The following is an 18,721-nucleotide window of genomic DNA, read 5'->3' on the forward strand; positions in this document are numbered from 1 at the left end:
GGTTTATTATCTGACAAATATATGTTTGCCTAACGAATGTACGCTAGGGCGACGCTCTTGATTTAAATATACAATATTATTTTATAAAATTAAGGTTTTATGAGTTGCATTACGAATAGTTTGCTTTGAGTTGCTTAGATTTTTAATTTAGCTCATCAGGCAGTCCCACAAAAAAATAAATGGCTGGTGCGCTCAGGTCGTGGAGACCAATCAAGGATGTGACAGGCGGAGAAGTACATCGGCTTAAATGGTCTCCCTGAAAAGTCTCTTGCGTCCATTGTAGGTATGTTTAATCGAAACAAATTCAAATCCTTGTGTAAAATGGTGTCCAAAGTTATTGAAACCAAGTTTCTGAACATAAGAAGCAGGCTTTAAAGGCTCGGAGGCCCTAGGACAAACACGAATTGGAGGCTCCAAATTATTTTTGAACTTTTTTTAGCAGATGTTAATTTATCCATGCTTAAAATAACAATGATAAATTTAAAAAATTGTCAATTGTAATGTATTTTTCACTATGATAGAAAGGATATTTTTTAATTGTATAAATATATCATCTTGTGGAGTCCCCAGGTCTTATGTTGATTGGCATCTCCTAAGACCTGCTTGAACACGATGTCCGATAGTGTTCGATTCATGGTTTTGAAAACTTTTATAAGCAGTAGCAATTTTATCAGCAGATGTTGCAGAAGCATTACACACGTAAATTTCTCATCTTTTTAGGAATCGATGATCGATTTATTTAATTTTGTACACATTGATACTGTATACGCTTTAAAAATTTAAATCAATATTTAAGAAGTCAATATCAATATATTATAAGCAATTTTCGCGCAACAAAAATCACGATCGTGGCGGTCAGCGATGCGATTGAGGAATCTTGGGTGCTTGGGGGTCTCAGATAAACGGAGCGGACGGTGTCCACGTTATATTTATTACATAAATTTTTGGTACTTACTGATTTTTAACCGACTTCAAAAAAAAGGAAGTTATCAATTCGACGTGTATGTATGTAACATATAATATTTGATTTTGGTGATCCATTTAGGTTTCCAAGCACGTGTGCTTAATTTTTTCAGTGTATGTTTGTTTGTATGCTTGTCCACGAATTTTTCGAAAACTAAAAGTCGTATCGATATGATCATTTTTTTAATTCAAGTTAGGTACACTTCAACTTAGGGAACAGTTTAAGTTTTATTAAAATCGGACCAGTAGTTTCAGAGATATAGGTAAATTACTCGTAAGAAAATATAGGTAAGTAATTGTATAGTTATTATTATTCTTTTTCGTTTTTAATTTTGAAGTAGGTTTATTTTTTTTCTAATATATTTGATTCTTATACTTATTTCCTTTAATTTTCGTCACGTCTGCCTATCAGATAATTGGTTTTAAATCGGAATTTTCATCTGACGTAAAAATAATTCAAATATCGATTTAATCTTCCGGAAATAAAAACAGACGTAATATAATCGATATAAATAATAATATAACGTACAATATAACTAATGTGACATTATAATTTTTTTTTATAAAACTGGTAGAAGGACAAATATGCCTGATGGTAAGGGCTCGCCATCATCCATAGATATTGACGGCGTAAGAAATATTAACTATTTCTTACAAATACACGACTAACCTTGTGAATTAAAATGTTATGTCCCTTGTGCATGTAGACTACACCTCAAACCGGAACATAACAATACTAAGTACTGCTGATAGGTGGTGGAATGATGATCGCATGGAACCTACCCAAAATCAACCTTAAAGTTGAAATTCTAAATTTTCTTAAATATTGTTTCGATGATTATTGATGATGATTTTTTCGACCATTTGATTTCGATGTGACGTCATTTTGCGGTGCCCAGGGACGGCGTTAAGGTCTATACGCTAGTCTTATAAACGTAACAGTCATACATAGTAAAACAGATACCACTAAGTTCTGATCGGTTTCAGCCACGGCAGCAATACGACTGAACTGCCGAACCTCGTGTCCTCGTGTCCTAAGTCCAATCCTACACTCCTACAGTCATGATCATAGATAATGGCCGGATCTACCGTATGGCTATTTGGGCTTCAGCCCAGGGCCCCGTGGATTCAAGGGGCCCCCAGCTAAGTCAAGTCAAGTCAAAGTCAAAAATAGACGATAATGCGAAAGAATCCATCATTTTATTAAATTAAACAGATCGTATGGTTTGCAGCCCTGCGTTTCCTGCAATTAATCAAACCCATTCTATTAATTTAATTCAAGTCCACGTTCAGGTGTGTCTTAAGTGGGCCCCTAAGTATTATTAACCCAGGACCCCCTAAACTCTCGGTCCGGCCCTGTCATAGATAACTTTTTTATCAAACCTGTGACCTGATCTTAAACTTGGTAGGATGCTATTTACAATATTTGTAAATGATGGTTGCTTAAAATTTACATTCCTGTATATTATTGTTATCTCTAGCCCCGCATTCAACCCCTAAATCCGGCTATGCAGGATAGTACAAAAGTTAAATTATAAAACAATATTGACAAACAGGAGTCATAACATATTTAACCAACATGACTGTATTTTAAGATGTTGAAAAAGAGTAACTACTGAGTCTCTTGCCGGTTCTTCTCGGTAGAATCTACATTGCGAACCGGTGGTAGCTTTACTTAAAATAGTTTGTTAAATGACGATTCAAAAGTGCTTGTAAAAGCCTATTATAAGTAAGCCTAATATAGTAAATTTTTGTTTTGAAACTAAACAAATTATAGTCTGAAATCGCGTGTAACCCCCTTACCGAATACGATGATCTATTATTCATAGCACAACCTCATGTCGGTTCTCACGATTGTCTCAAGGAATCAGTCTGTTCGTGCGCTGTCAACTTTTAATAATTTATAACTTGGATTGACAGCAACATAAGTTTTCAATTTAAATATTAGTCGAGATGTGATTGGTTAAACGAAGCTCTGTCTTTCTCTCAAATGTTAAATTAGTAATGGAGAAATCATTGTTTATGAGTGGGTAATCCAGTAACAAGGTATAATAGCAACATTTACGTTTTATTATTAAAATAGATTATTTAGAATTTTATTTTTATTAATGTCTATGGGTAGAGTTGATCACTTACCATCAGGTAGCCCATTTGAGCATCCACTTATCTATGACATAAAAAATATATATGTTTACAAATATCGTATCTGTACGTAATAACCGAGTTATTTTGTTTTTGGTTAAAAGACCAAGGTGCTGCTATCTTAAGCTTACACTTCGTGTCTGTCCTTGAAATGTGATGTTTCTTATTCCTAAAATAAATATTTCCGTTACCGTATTCGTTGTGAACAATGTCTTTATTTAATTTTAAAAAAATCATTCTTTCCTTTTAAGGCTCCATATAAGAAAGAGATAGAAATATTTATAGTAATCTTATTAATTATGAATATGTACGTATAATATAAGCGGCATTATCAGTCAGATTTGTATCATTGCATAAAATAATAAAAAAAAAAAAGTAATTTTCACTCTGACTGTACTGTGTGTAAACTTATTATGCCTAATAATATCTAAGGCTGCTTTGTTTGAGTATATACGGTTTACCCCTTTAAAATATTAATAATTTAACAGGCAGTGCGCCTTTGATTTATCACTGTCAATAACAGTCAGCCTACTTGTCTACCGGTATATGTTTAGAATAAAATTAAACGGCTAAGGGTTTCAATTATGATTTAGTTTGAATATGTTTGAAAAGTTAAGAATTTTGTTTTATGTTTTATTAACGTTATTCATACCCTATTTGTTGCAAGAATACATTTCAGCAATATTAATAAGTAAAGTAGGTAATTGTAATAAATGTAGATCCTGCGGGAAGTTTTAAAATGGAGATACCGGCATTATTTTTATTTATTATATTGGTAAACATCAGTTGTGTAGTTTCTGAACTGACCTTGAAGTTTGGTAAGGAAAACATTTTTATTAAAATTAAAAAAGAAATCAATGAACGTTATGATTTAGTACTTTTTTTGTAATAAGTCCAATTTTGACAAATTCCATCTCCAATTCGCCTGTAAAAAAAATCTACATTTATAAGAGTAATTAAATTTTTTTAAAAAAAGTATTCATTAATATTCATTAAATGAATCGTAATATAAATGCAATTAAATATTTATTATACAATATCATGTTAGTAAAATGAAAATGAAAATAAATTGACTTATTTATATGACAATGTATAAATTATAACAAACGACTTTAAGAATATCATATTAGAAACACAGGAATGAATCGATAAAATTTCGGTACACTTCATTACGCATCACTATTTATTAAGGACATCGGAGCTTTAAATCGCCCGCCAAAAGTAATTTTAAAAATATATAAAAAATTTAATTACTTACTCCATTTTTAAAAATTTAGATTACAATAATTCGGTATTTTTAAGATTTTGCATTTCTATAGTTTCTTCGGTAATTGTAAAGCGATAAAATCTAGCGCGCGGCGCTGTTTGGACATTTAAGATCAGTTTGACCGCATCTGAGGCGAGACAATCCGCGTACTGTAGGCATATCCTCCGGTATCCGTGTACTGAGATTGTTTTGTCAAAACAACTGATTAAGTTTTAAGGTTTCAAACGTGAAATCAACCCAAGGCCTTAGGATCTGCAGCCGTGTTGCTACTTACTATTGAGAAAATTAATTATAACGTTCTAATTTCAACAAAAAACCTTAATTTCTTATGAAAAATAATGTACATTTTAACAATAATAATATGTTTTTCAGTAATAATAACAGAAATTCATGAAAATGACGTGCCCCAGCAAGTGGGACTTGCCATTAAACAAGCAGAAGAAACCAAACAGGGTCTTGTTATTAGTGATGACATCATTCAGCTGGACAGAGAGAATGAAGAGGAAAGTTATAGACAGTGTAAGAGTTTATATAAAAAAAGAAGTAAATAAAACGAAAATATCCAAGCGTGGTTTAAATAATAATTAAATATTAGGGATAATATAGCTTATTACGGTTATTCGTACATGAATAAAAAACAGAATAAATTTTTAACAATAATAATAATTTGTCGAAATATGTTAATATAGAATAATATAGATTAGTCTAGAATGATCTAAGCTACATTTTACCCCTAACTACTTGCGATTACATAATATCCTAAAAAATAGGAACTGTTATTGAAGCAGCTGATATTGTCATATATTCTATAAAAATAATTATTCAGATTCTAATTGAGTTGACAGAACGTAAGATTTTTTATCTGTGTAATAAAGTAATTTTGGCGGGCTTTTAGAAAGCGCGTAATGAGCATTTAAATATGAATGCCACCTAGGGTAAAAAATAAATAAATGTTTACCGTTGAACTAAGCACAAAACCATAAATGTAATACACAAAATATTGAATTAATAAGCATTGTGACTTCGTAATATTTAAAGAATTAATTCATGTAGATAACTGTGAAATAGGGATTTCTCTAATAACTAAGAATATTGTTCAGAAATATAAATGAATAAATCGGTAATTATTGTTTTTGAAACCATAATATTACAGATTATCAAAGTCGGAAGGCCTAATTAGAATATGTTTTTTATAAATTACATTATATATGCACGAAATATGAACACGCCCGTCACTTTTCAATAAAATTTTGTTCTAAAACATTCTCCGAATCGAGCTGCGTTTAGTATTTTTTTTTCTGTTAGGCATTACAAAAACAAACGTTTGCTCATTTATAAAATTTATAGGAGCAACAACTAAACTCTAGCTATCGGCATTACATTTTGAGAATGGCGTGAAATAATGTAAATTCAAACAAAAAACGCGTGCTGTTCAATATACTAGAATATGATTTACGTGCAATCTACAAACAGAGAGATGAAGTTTGTGCTGCAACGAAGTATCAATCGAAAGAGAGAAGAAAACAAAGAAAGAAAGAGATAGAAGCAGTAGCACTGAATCATTAATTGTATTGACATTAATCTTAAATCCTTTTTTTAGTATGCTCATCCGTATCCCAGGGAATCTCTCTTATCATAGACCTTTCCTGGTCGCCCTGGGAGATGGCTGAGGAGCTGTCATCGTCAGCTGGTGTACCGATTGTGCGCTCGTTACTAGGATCTCAGCAGTTTATAGGAGGTTTTGATGGTTATTTGGAAACGAGGAATGCGACGGATGCTGCTATAATATTGGAGAGCGAAATAGGTCAGTATTTTTAAAGGGAAATCACAATTACAAGAAGTTATTAAGTTAATGGACAGTTCAGTTATCACTTAAGTCGGGCGTCCCGAGACGCACACGTACTTTTTCCAGTCATATTTTATATATATTTTAATTTACTTCGTACAGATGTCGATAGAACTCTATACGAGTTACTCGGTAGGTCACATGTGCGTGTGTGGGTGCACGCTGGCCTGACCAGGGATTCCGCTAAAGCCCTTAAAGGCATGCGACCTGAACCCAACTTTTATATAATCATAGGGAGCGGTGCTTTCGTCACTTCGACATATAAAAGGGTATGTATCCAATATCCATAATTAACTTTATTGCGTATTAAATAAAATATTTGTGCAGATATACTTAGTTAAATAAGATTTTGGTAATTTTAAAGATAGTTTAAAATAATAATTTAAGATGAGAATGTGATACATCGTTTTGTAACTGAGACGCGCGTCGGCAAACTCGCGTCGAAGCTCGAGACGTTGCTAGTCGTTCGTGCGGATCTTTGCTTGTGATTTGTTACTGCGTTATTGCAAAGATATATGGTAGTACGATTATTTTAGTGAAAAGATCATTAGATTAATATAAAGAAATTGAATGAAGGGCAAACTTTTGAAAAGTCACGTCATAATTCCTGCAATTGAACATACGAGTATATCTACTTAAACCTAATCAGTAAAAGTCTTGTTATTCTTTAGGCTTTGCCAGAGTTGGATCGTTATTTTTCAGATATTCTTTGGTTCCGTTATATTTTCATCATTCTTGATATTATTCTACTAGGTTTTAATTTACCAATTGCACCCATGCAACCTAAAAATTTGTATCTGTGTCATTGTCCGTGTGAATTTCGAAATGAACTTTTTTTAGACTGTGGTCAAACCTTGAGCTTATTATCTGTAGTTTAAGTGTCTGGCATGGTATTTTGAAGAGAATACAGTCATCCCTTTCCTATTAGTACTTAATATAGCTGCTATTCCTTACAGTGGCTTGGGATGTAAGATTTTATGTCTCTCGTTGTAATATAAGAGGTATAAATGTCTACTCGTATCTGAACGAGGGACGCGGGGCGTAACGAGAGACATATCCGGCTCGAAGGACCAAATCAACAATTAACTATTTCAAGGGTACTTTCAGTAGTCAAAAATAAATTATGAAAATTGATAAAAATAAAAATATATGTTGAAATATAATTAAATACTCTGAGTCATAAAAGTTGTTTTGACAAATATTAGGTCACCAAAATGTCTGACGGCGTTTTTGCGGGAGTAGAAAAGGTTTAAAATTTAATTTAAATTTACGGCAAGAAAACGTATTTATTTTGCCGATTTTTTTTTTGTGGCTTTGTGGCAAAATATGTTATGTATGAGTGGTACGTACCCAGCTTGGCTAGCACAAAGCGTTACCACTTATAGAAATATATTTGAAAGATCTAGAAGCAAATTGTGTAATAATAGTGCATTCTTGTAGGCAGTTAAAGAGAAGTTAGTCAAGCGGAGATATCGTTGGAATTTAATTGTTACGGATTATGAGAACATTGATGTATCTAACATTATACTACCGACCGTTGTGATGCAAGCTGATGTACCTGAATGCTGCAAGCTGTTAGGACTCAGCGAGGGTTGCAGTTGTGTAATGACTTTGGAGGTGAGTACATAAATATATGAATATAAGATTCATATTTGGGCTAGTGGCTAAGATATAAGGTGACATATCCCGAGGTTTTGCGATCAAACCCCAGGTCGAGTCTATAAAAAATTATTGCGATTTCTGTCAAATTCTCAATAGCAGCACTGAGTCTGGATGTTGGAAGTGTGTACAATGTCGTACTTTGGAAAGAACGTGAACTCTTTCGTGTCTGATCGTGTCGGTTTTGCCGTCTTATAGGATTATGAGAAGGAGGGAACAGAGAGTGCACCGGTGTTTGCACGAACACTTGTGTATTATAATATGTTCCGTATAGTTGGATGGTCGGTCTTGAGGTTAACCACCGTGACCGAAATCGGTCAGGAAGAGACCATTCAATGTAAAATTGATTCACAAGATGTCTCAACACCGAGTAAATACTATAAAGCCTTAAGTATCCCTAAATAGCTTCTATTTACCCCCCACGAATACAAAAATCGTAGTTTTGCCATTTAGAATAAAAACGACATGCACGGCGACAGAACGCAAGCCATTAACGATGTATCTTGTTGATGTGACAATATTATTTCCAGAAGAAACAATATATTGTCAACAATTTAATCTATTACGTAGCAGAAACATTATCGAAACTAGACACGGATAAAATCGTCAGTGTTAACTGCGAGAGTCCGAGTGGTGAGATGAACGTAACAAAAGAGAGATTCAATCAAATGATTGAAGAAGATTTAGTTGATAACGGCACATTATTCTTCTGGGACCTTGAAAGGTAATCTATAATAATAGATTTGATGTTGTTTTTTGTGCTATCTAATTGAAAAACTATTAAAACAATATATATAAAACTTGTACTATAGATGCAGAGTGTGTCAGAAAATGGTTTGGTATATATAATTCATGGGCGACAGTGTCTGTCGATCCGGGGCGGATTAAACCTTTAATACTGTCGCCTGAAACTGAAATAAAAATATTAAATGTGTACACGTTTTACCATCCTCTATAAACGTATATAATTGGTACAAGTGTTTCATCTTCTAAGATGAAATAAGGTATCGTTAATATTTCTTACAGCATCAATGTATATCCCGTACATGTACTTTGTGGCTACTTATTACTAGGGTCCTGGTACCAATACTATAGAAGAAAGTAAAATGGTAAAATTAAATATTTATGGTGGGGACAGTGAGGGAAGGTGTCTGAGTCTGTGTTTGTGTAGGTACACAGTTTTGGATTATAATATTTTCGTGCTGTGTACTAGTCCTTGAGATTTGTCGTCGTGGCGACAATTTAGTCTGAAATGTATGATCGGCCACGTTGCAAGCAGTGTTCTGGCGATTTCCCCCCTTCCCTAAAACCTATTTAATTGATCTTCTAAGTCACCTCAACGTTAGTCCAAAACTCCATCATCAGCGAGACAGTTAAGATGGGCCTGGATGTTATTGGTAACGTTTTTTTTAAATTGCCGTAATTGATAGGATCCACGTGAATATTCCCAGCCGACTTTGGAGTAACTGATGGAATAGGCTCCAAAACAAGATGTGTGCTAGTGGGACACTTACTGGCTGAGAGACCCTTATACCTCCCTCAATACAGGTCTGGCTTGTTCTTGCGGTCACGTTTCATCATGTCCACTTTTACACCGGAAACTGGTCTTCAGAAAGTAGGGACCTGGTCCGCTGATGAGAAGTACAAGTTGCTGCCTGGCGTGGTTCTGGAACCGTTGAGGGATTTCTTCAGAATTGGAACTTCTCCGGTAATTCTTTCATAAAAAATGTTTTTCATTTAACACTGCTATAGAAAATATTAAGCTGAAACTAGAGTGCAATATTATAAAATTTCAGAAAACAATGATTACTAATTTGCAAGCTATTTGTTCATAGGCGGTTCCATGGACGTTACCTAAGTATGACCCGGACTCAGGGGAACAGATGTTCTCGGAAGATGGTGAACCTCTATATGAGGGTTACTGTATCGACCTAATTGACAAAATAGCTGAGGTGAGTAACAAATTTAACATTTTACAGCTGGACAAAACACTTTCGTCAAGGTACAGGATGCGGAGCCAGCACTGTGATACATAATTCCATATTTGTATACTATTGCACAGAAATGTCTACTAAGCGGCATTATTTCCATTAAGGCTGGCATTGTGCAAATGTGTGTGTAAAATAAGAGTCTACCTGTCTATCCTCTACTACATAATAATAATAATAATTATTATTATTAGAATCAGTGTTTTTTCACAAGCGCACGTCATACTCCGTCGCCGTTCTTTGTCTGAAAGTATGTATGATTACCTCAGACATACTTTCGACGGCATGGTGACTGCCGTATCGTGCACATGAGAAAATAAACTACTAGTATCTGACGCACTATATATAGACTTCTAACGTACTGCTCAATAACTATATAGTTAGACAAATTCGTAGCAATATACTTTCGAAAAGTCCAATCGGATAACGATTATGATAGAAATAATCCCAGAAAGGATCCCTTAAAGCATTTATAATGCTTCTGATGCCAAATTTAAAAAAATCGTTGAGGAACGCTTGTGTGCGAAAGGTTATTATACAATTAGTAAGTTTATGATTGATAGCACACCTTGGGAATGAAACGATCGCCTCCTGGCTATTTCTATTCATATTAAATATATGTATTTAATAAATTTGACAAAAAAAAAGACGCGCTGAGTTTCTTTCGCCGGTTCTTCTCAGGTCAGGGTACTTTCTTTTCCGGGTGGTAGTGTTTAATTTGACTATCAATAAGTAAGCGTTATGCTTATATATTGAATAAAGGAATTTGAGTTTGAGTTTGAATACCCGAAGTTATTATTTGCAAGGTCTAATCTAAAAAAAAAGATTTTAATTTTATTATTAATTCGAGGAAAATGTTTCCTACAAAAGGCGCATGTCAGGATTATTTTTTATGAAGTCAAATTGAATGCATACTTTTGTTTAGGAGATGGGCTTCGACTATGAGATAATAACTCCGAAATCTGGTACATTCGGTAGAAGATTGCCGAATGGTTCCTGGGATGGAATCGTCGGGGATTTGATGACTGGGGTGAGTATGAGTGGTGTATCCTTTCAGCCTGGATGGAATGAATCACGTGTAAAATTAATCAAGGTTTTTTAAAAACTGGTTGCAATATGACGAAGATCGTTCAAGACGTCCACTGAGAGCTGTATTATGGCTATATACAGTAACTCATTTGAATTAATGTTTGTGTATGTCTAAGGATTTAATGTTTTATATTCTTATATATAAAACATTAATTTGTATAACTCAAAACATTTTTTTTTTATAATATAGATAGGCGAACGGGAAAATGATACGTGTACAGTACAGTAAGCACCACCTGATGTTAAGTGGTCTTAATCACCCATAGACAAAAAGTTATTTTAGGATTTTATAATAAAGGAAATTCTTGCCTAAAGAAGGATGTATTGATTTGGCGGAGTTGGTAAAGTTGTCTCATAAATTTGCCATATTTCTCGTGTATAAACAATTATTGTCACATTTTTCGGAAAATTAATTGATCCACGTGGAATGGAATGCCAGCAAGATTTCCGTTGAATAGCAATTCCGATCTTCTGGATGAAAAATGAACCAGCGCTCCTGGCACCGGTGGAGAAAATTTAGCGAGGTGTTATACTTCTAATAAAAGTCTTTGCACTACTATTCCAAGGTCCAAATGTTTCAACTGCAAATTTGACAAAATAATCGATCTGTCATTTTAACACAGGAAACGGATATCGCAGTCGCCGCTTTAACGATGACCGCTGAAAGGGAAGAAGTAGTGGACTTTGTAGCGCCGTATTTTGAACAGACTGGCATACTTATTGGTATTTGAACTAAATAATAAAATTAAGTTAAAATTATTTAATAATCATACACTTGAATTTAAAGTAGTTCCGGGTTTGGGTGGCCTGTGTGGTTTTCTCTACCTCGGCAACGTTGTGTAAACGTCTGTGATGTTCGCTTGAATATTTAAGACGTGCTTTAAACATAACAAACGAATTTAGTTTCGTATTTATCATATTATACGTGTAAGGGATGACTTCATCAAGGTTGACTTTAGTTTGGAAATAATCACTGTGTTCATTTTGGAAACAAATTTTATGTAACATTTAATTAAATAAGAAACATCAATTAAACTTAACTACATGATTCCAATATTAAATTAATGCAGATATTAAGGGAACAAGATGCAATACGTAAGCGAAATTATAATAAATATTATAAAATCAAATAGAGAGACTACAAAACATTCATCATGAAATACCTTTAATAAATAGGTTTCACGTAACAAAAATCCATTAGCATTATTTCTATTGATTGAATAATCTAGTCATTAGGTAGATAGGATTTGGCATAAATCAAATCAAGGAGAATGTCGTGTGCGTCACCATCTTGGTAAAACGGTACTTGGAATAATTTGGAACATCCATGGCGTTGGAGAGAAGATATATCGAAAAATTGCTTCGATTATCGAAAGATGGCGACGCGAGCGGCATTCCTTCAAGTTCGTGAACTTGGAATATTCACCAGAATACTTAACTCTAGAACTCTCTTTGGCCTTTTTTGTCAAAGACGCCCCCTTCACTTAAAAAGTTCTCTCTAGAAAAACTCTAGAAAGTTCTATCTATAAAATACCGTAATTATTTCCAGTTATACGGAAACCGATTCGAAAAACGTCCCTATTCAAATTTATGACGGTCTTACGGACCGAAGTGTGGTTGAGTATTGTTGCAGCTTTGCTTCTTACCGGGTTCATGATCTGGCTGCTGGAGAAGTACTCCCCGTACTCTGCCAGGAATAACCCTGACGCTTATCCTTATCCGTGCAGGTAAGTGAAGTTTGAAAGTATCGATTAATGTTTATCATATTTTACGTCATTTGCAATACTTTTTATTTTTGTGTTCCGGTGAAGGGTGAGTCAGTGTAACTACAGGCACCAGCGACATCTTAATTGAATATTGGCGATAAATTGTTAATATTTCCTATAGTGTCAGTGTCTATGGGTGGCGGCCACTTACCACTCAAAAAGTAATATTAGTGTTAACCCCGTCTTTAAATTAAAATGAATAAATAAATTAATATTAATGAAGTAAAAATTAATTGCATTGACTGTTCCAATGGAAACAGGTAAACAAACCTTAGATTTACGTATTTCATGCGATTCGCTAATAACTCAGCTATATTGTGCTCTACTAAGAGTTTATGATTAATATATCTTTATTTATAATACAACACTATTATAATTAACTACTTATTTCCACTGTAATTTTGCCTTCAAAATTCCGATAACAGTTTCGTTGACGTTCAAAACGCCATTGTTTCGCAAATCCATAGTGAATATCATAGATTATTCAAGCAATGATATCGCGTCAATTTACTGTCAAATGTTGTTTATTTGGCTTTTCTCCTCTTCTGGTTGGAGTAGAGTATATGTAAATATGATTGTCTCTCGTTGGCTGACAGAAGTCGAAAGTGTGCGGGTTGTGGGCGCGCCTGCGTTTGTGTATGTTTTGTGTGTGTGTAACTGAAAGCACGAGACATAATATTTTAGTCTAGTCTAGCCAAACTGTAACTACTTACCACCTGTTGGCCCATTTGTTAGTCTGCCTACTTATTTAAGTATATTATTACAGAGAGTTTACCTTAAAAGAGAGTTTCTGGTTCGCTCTGACATCGTTCACTCCTCAAGGGGGCGGAGAGGCCCCGAAAGCGCTCTCAGGGAGAACTTTAGTGGCCGCGTATTGGTTGTTCGTGGTGCTAATGCTCGCTACATTTACCGCTAATTTAGCTGCATTTCTGACGGTCGAGAGAATGCAGGTACTTCTTTTTTAATTTTTAAACATATAAGATACTAGTTTTCGCTCGCGGTACCGCCCGTGTATTAGGGTCGTGTTTTGGGTACAAAAAAGTCGCCTAAAACCTTCTCGGGGTTCAATCTTGCATCACATCAAAATGTAATCAAATCGATTGAGCGGTTAAGTCATGAAAGCTTTACAGACAGACTTTCGCATTTATAATAATAAGATAAGTTTTTATTGGAAAATGTTTCATTGAATTTATCTTGATCTGTTAAATATTCACTTAGCTGGAGGTGGCTGTGACCACTTACCATCAGCTAACTTTTTAACCAGTCTGTCTGCCTATTTAAACGAAAGTTCTACCATTCATTGTTTGGGCGTCCTTACAAAAAAAACCATTCTTTCCGCCCGCGGTTTAACCCCGTGGGGAAAGGGGGCAGGTGTTAGTTAAACTATGCGTTTTATTGACCCCAACAATTTATATTTCTCTCAACTCACTTACGGTGTTATTATGTTAGTGAGAATTGTTATGTAATAATAATAATAACTATTATTACAAATAAGTCATCAAACCCCTTCAAAAAGTACAATTAAATTTTAAAGAAAGAAAATAAAATTTTAATAAATATATTGTTTCCGCACCGATGCAGGTTGCTCCAGAATTTTGAGAGAGGATTACGCAAAAGATTCAGATACCACTAATAATTGAGTCACTTTCAGACGCCAGTATCCTCACTGGAACAGCTGGCGAGACAGTCTCGCATCAACTACACGGTCGTGGAGAGTTCAACGATACATCAATACTTCATCAACATGAAGTTCGCTGAAGACACACTTTACAGGTGAGATTTTGTTTTAATTATAATACTAGAAATGCCCAAAATTAATTAAGGAATTACCAATATACCTATTTACGCTTTTTAAGCTTTTAGAGGAGGTATGGCATTATAATAAAACGACTGATTTGTAGAGAGCATTATTGTGGAATGCAATGGATGAATGAATGAAGATGTGCGTTTATTTAGACAAATGTTTCGGGTATATATACAAAAGTTTCGGTAGCAAAAACGACCCCTTCCAGAGTCTCTAATCTGTTTCAAATACGCAGTTTTTTTGTGCATAAATGTGGTATGCGCTCGGAGTAGCCTGTGGAGTTATTTACCACGTAATGATGGCGTGCAGATGTTGTATACGCTTGGAGTGGCTATCTAGTGGCTAGCGTCGTAACGACAAACAGATGTGCTGCTACAAGCTTTTCACTCGTGTTAGGAAGGACGGCAATAGCCCAAGGGGTCACGATCAAACATGCGACATTTTACATCCCGTAACAACAGCAACAACAGTAACAGCCTGTAAATTTCCCACTGCTGGGCGAAGACCTTTTCTCCCTTTTGAGGAGACGGTTGTTGGTGCATATTCCACCATTGGACTATTGTCGTCCTTCCTAACACGAGTGTATTCCACCAACCCGCATTGGAGCAGCGTTGTGGAATATGCTGCAAAAACCTTATCCTCAAAAGGGAGAGCAGGCCTTAGCCCAGCAGTGGGAAATTTACAGGCTATTAATGCAAATAATAAAAATGTATTTCCCACCAGAGTCTGGAAGGAGATAACGTTAAACGCGACGTCAGATCAAGCGCAGTACCGGGTTTGGGACTACCCCATTCGTGAACAGTACGGACACATCCTACTAGCTATCAATGCGTCAGGTTTGTAATTTCATTATATTACTGGCTGTATCCGCGGCCTTAGTTGCTCCTTATCACATGAGCTAGCATGAGATTAGCCGGAACAAACAGACAGACAGACAGACAAAAATTGAAAAACATGTTACTTTGGTATATGTACCGTGTGTACATACATATGCATTTTGTATTTACTTTAATATTACAAACAGACACTCCAATTTTATTATATATATATATATATACCCATATAGACATGTCGTGTTGTGATTAGTTACTATTTAAGATGAATTTGAAATAAATAAACATGATATCGCGTAGGGCCGGTACCGGACGCGAGAACCGGCTTCGAGCAAGTCAACGAGCACGCGGAAGCCGATTTCGCGTTCATACACGACTCAGCTGAAATTAAGTGAGATGATTATTTTTCATTAATTCCGAGACTCGATCGATTTTGATTGACTAACTATATATTAGTATATTATAATATATTATAAGTGTACAAGTAGCAACTATCAGGGCCGGACCGTAATTTTAGGGGGCCCTGGCCTAACACTACTTAGGGGCCTAAGACATATCTGAACGTAGAGTTGAATTAAATTAATTGAATGGGTTTGACTAATCGCAGGACTCGCAGGGCTGCAAACCGTACGATCTGTTTAATTTAATAAAATTATGGACACTTTCACATTATCGTCTATTTTTGACTTTGACTAAACTTAGCTGGGGCCCCCTCGAATCCACGGGGCCCTGGGCTGAAGCCCAAAAAGCCATATGGTAGATCCGGCCCTGTAAACTATGTATCTGATGGTATAGTTAGGTAAATAGCTCTGAAAGAAATATTAACCATTCTTTACATAACCAATGCACCACCAATCTTCGGAACGAAGGTGTTATGTCCCTTGTGCCTGTAGTTACACTGGCTGACTTACACTTCAAACCGGAACACAACAATGCGAAGTATCGCTGTTTGGCGGTAGAATATCTGATGAGTGGGGGTGTACCAGCCTTGCACTAACCCCTCCAAGATAATGCACGAATATATTCTAGTGCAAAATGTTTGCAACTATTTTTAATTATATTCTTTGTACTGTGTAAGTCCAGTCTTTAATAATGTTCGCAGAGTTCTGAATCGATCAAGATTCACCGTTAATATATTTATGACGTATTATTGTTAGTCACGTGACAATTCAGTGTAACCTCTGCACAGATATGAGATAACTCGCAATTGTAACCTCACGGAAGTCGGAGAAGTGTTCGCGGAACAGCCCTACGCCATCGCAGTGCAGCAAGGATCGAGACTCCAGGAGGACCTGTCCAGGACTCTCCTGGATCTGCAGAAGGAACGCTTTTTGGAACAGCTGGCTTCGAAGTATGTCGATTTTAGAATATTATTTTTTGTATGAAGTCATTATTTATCATGAACGTTACATAAGACATACTTCCATACACGCAACAATATACATTCACACAACGTAAATTTAAATTCTCTGAATAAAATCATTATGTAACATTATATAATTATTTTATATTATATATATATATATAACTTAGTTGTATATAGTTAGAGCCTTCATGTTAATAATTCTTATGTAAATATAGTTAGTATATAATGTAATCGATCTGAAGGTATTGGAACGAATCCGCGAGACAGGCGTGTCCCGACGCCGACGAGTCTGAAGGGATCACGCTCGAGAGCTTGGGTCAGTGCTTACAATTATTATTCAAAGTTCGGAATCTTACTCGATGGTAGAGCTTAGTGCAAGCCCGTCTGGGTAAGCAAGGGTACCACATCTTATATTCTATCGTCAAACGGCATTGCTGTTGTGGTGTCCCGGTTTGAAAGGTGAGCCAGTGTAACAACAGGATCAAGGGACATAACATCTTAGTGCCGACAATATATGCTATTTTTCGGTGTTCGGCAATAATCGTAATTTTTTTTATCGTTCGACGAATTTCGGTATTCGGCGCATACTTGTCCAAAGAGAGAAAATTTTAACAAACGAAAGACTATATATGACGAAGTAGGCGTGTCCAGGTTTGTTTTTAAAAAAACAGACGTCAGCATGGCTGATGTCACGAATGGCAGGGTTTGGATTCCTATCCATCCTCGAAGGTATGAAATTAGAAAGTGGAAAGTTCTTCTTTGATTTATTCCAAGCTTATGAGGTCCGGTCGCCTCGATACCGTTTTTTTTTTTTTTGTATCTTGTTTGAAGTAGTGCTGTTGGCCCTACTGGCCTTTACAGCGTCACCGAACGTTGGGGCGAGTGTTAAAACTCTGCCTTGAGGTGAACCCTTTTGGGCTCGAGTGACGTTCGTCCTGAGGGTGTCTCCTATGAGATCGCACCTCGGCTCCGAACGAGGTCGGTGGGGAAACTCGATACCGGCGGTCGTTCGGCCTTTTATAACAAAAATGGGTGGGGGCACTATTCACTCAATATAACACGTATTTCTGGACGGTGAAATATTTCAAACTAATTGAGCATATCAAAATTCACTAAATATTATTAATTTAATAATCAGTTATCAATTATTTAAAATAATTAAAACAATAATTTCCGGACACGTGTTTTTCTTAAATACGTGATTTTCCGCCGACATATTAATTAAAAATAATCAAACTTAATAATTTAGTATTCATTTTTGTCTTATATATGTAAAGTTAGCAGAAAATTAGCCAAGTTATATTTAAAGTCAGTTGCCAGCACTAAAAAAATGTAAAATCAGTATGTTTTCTTTGCTCATAATGTTAGAAAAAATAACAAGTTTAATATTCTTACAGGAGGAGTATTTATAGCAACATTATTCGGTCTAGGACTGGCCATGATAACATTGGGGTGGGAAGTGTTTTATTACAAACGAAAACAAAAAAATAAAGTCCAAGCCATAGACGCAACTATAGAGAAGACGGAAGCTTTCGTAAAACCGAAGAAAGTACCCAAAAAGATAGCGGACAGTGTTGCCAAGTTACGAAAGAGGAATAAAAAGGGTGGCAACATTATTAAAAATGTCACAATCGGTGATCATTTTAAGCCAGCTGATAAGGGTGTCTCTTATATTAGTGTTTATCCTAGGGGTGGCTTTAGACCTTAAAAAATCCTTTAGGCATTGTGTATATCAACAATTTTGTTGTTTCGAGTAGAAGTAACGTTATATTTTAAACAATAGACGCACCAAAGATTATGTATAATCATATATAACACAGCGATATATACTTAACTAGCGACTCGTACCGGATTCGCACGAAAATTTATTAAAAAAGAAAATGATATGATATAAATATAATTTAAGTCCTATAGCACTCAGAATAATGTAGCTTTATAGTTTGTATCGGTGAAAAAAAAAAAAAAAATTGTATTATTATTAGTTTCGGAGAATACTCT

The 18,721-nt window shown here is 35.3% G+C and overlaps 1 protein-coding gene across 1 annotated transcript; it reads left to right on the top strand.

The window, feature by feature from the left end:
* Window positions 1-3,704: 3,704 nt before the first annotated feature.
* Window positions 3,705-18,480, top strand: LOC113395253 (glutamate receptor ionotropic, kainate 2). The gene is made up of 18 exons (XM_026632820.2): window positions 3,705-3,923; window positions 4,745-4,891; window positions 5,973-6,176; window positions 6,321-6,487; window positions 7,659-7,835; window positions 8,408-8,601; window positions 9,426-9,585; window positions 9,713-9,829; window positions 10,791-10,895; window positions 11,578-11,677; window positions 12,504-12,681; window positions 13,487-13,670; window positions 14,372-14,493; window positions 15,248-15,360; window positions 15,658-15,748; window positions 16,547-16,708; window positions 16,966-17,039; window positions 18,121-18,480. The coding sequence occupies exons 1-18, from the start codon at window positions 3,845-3,847 to the stop codon at window positions 18,429-18,431; spliced, it is 2,685 nt and encodes an 894-aa protein (XP_026488605.2). The 5' UTR covers window positions 3,705-3,844; the 3' UTR covers window positions 18,432-18,480.
* Window positions 18,481-18,721: the final 241 nt, after the last annotated feature.

Source organism: Vanessa tameamea, chromosome 29, assembly GCF_037043105.1.
Source record: "Vanessa tameamea isolate UH-Manoa-2023 chromosome 29, ilVanTame1 primary haplotype, whole genome shotgun sequence".
NCBI classification, from domain to species: Eukaryota; Metazoa; Arthropoda; class Insecta; order Lepidoptera; family Nymphalidae; genus Vanessa; species Vanessa tameamea.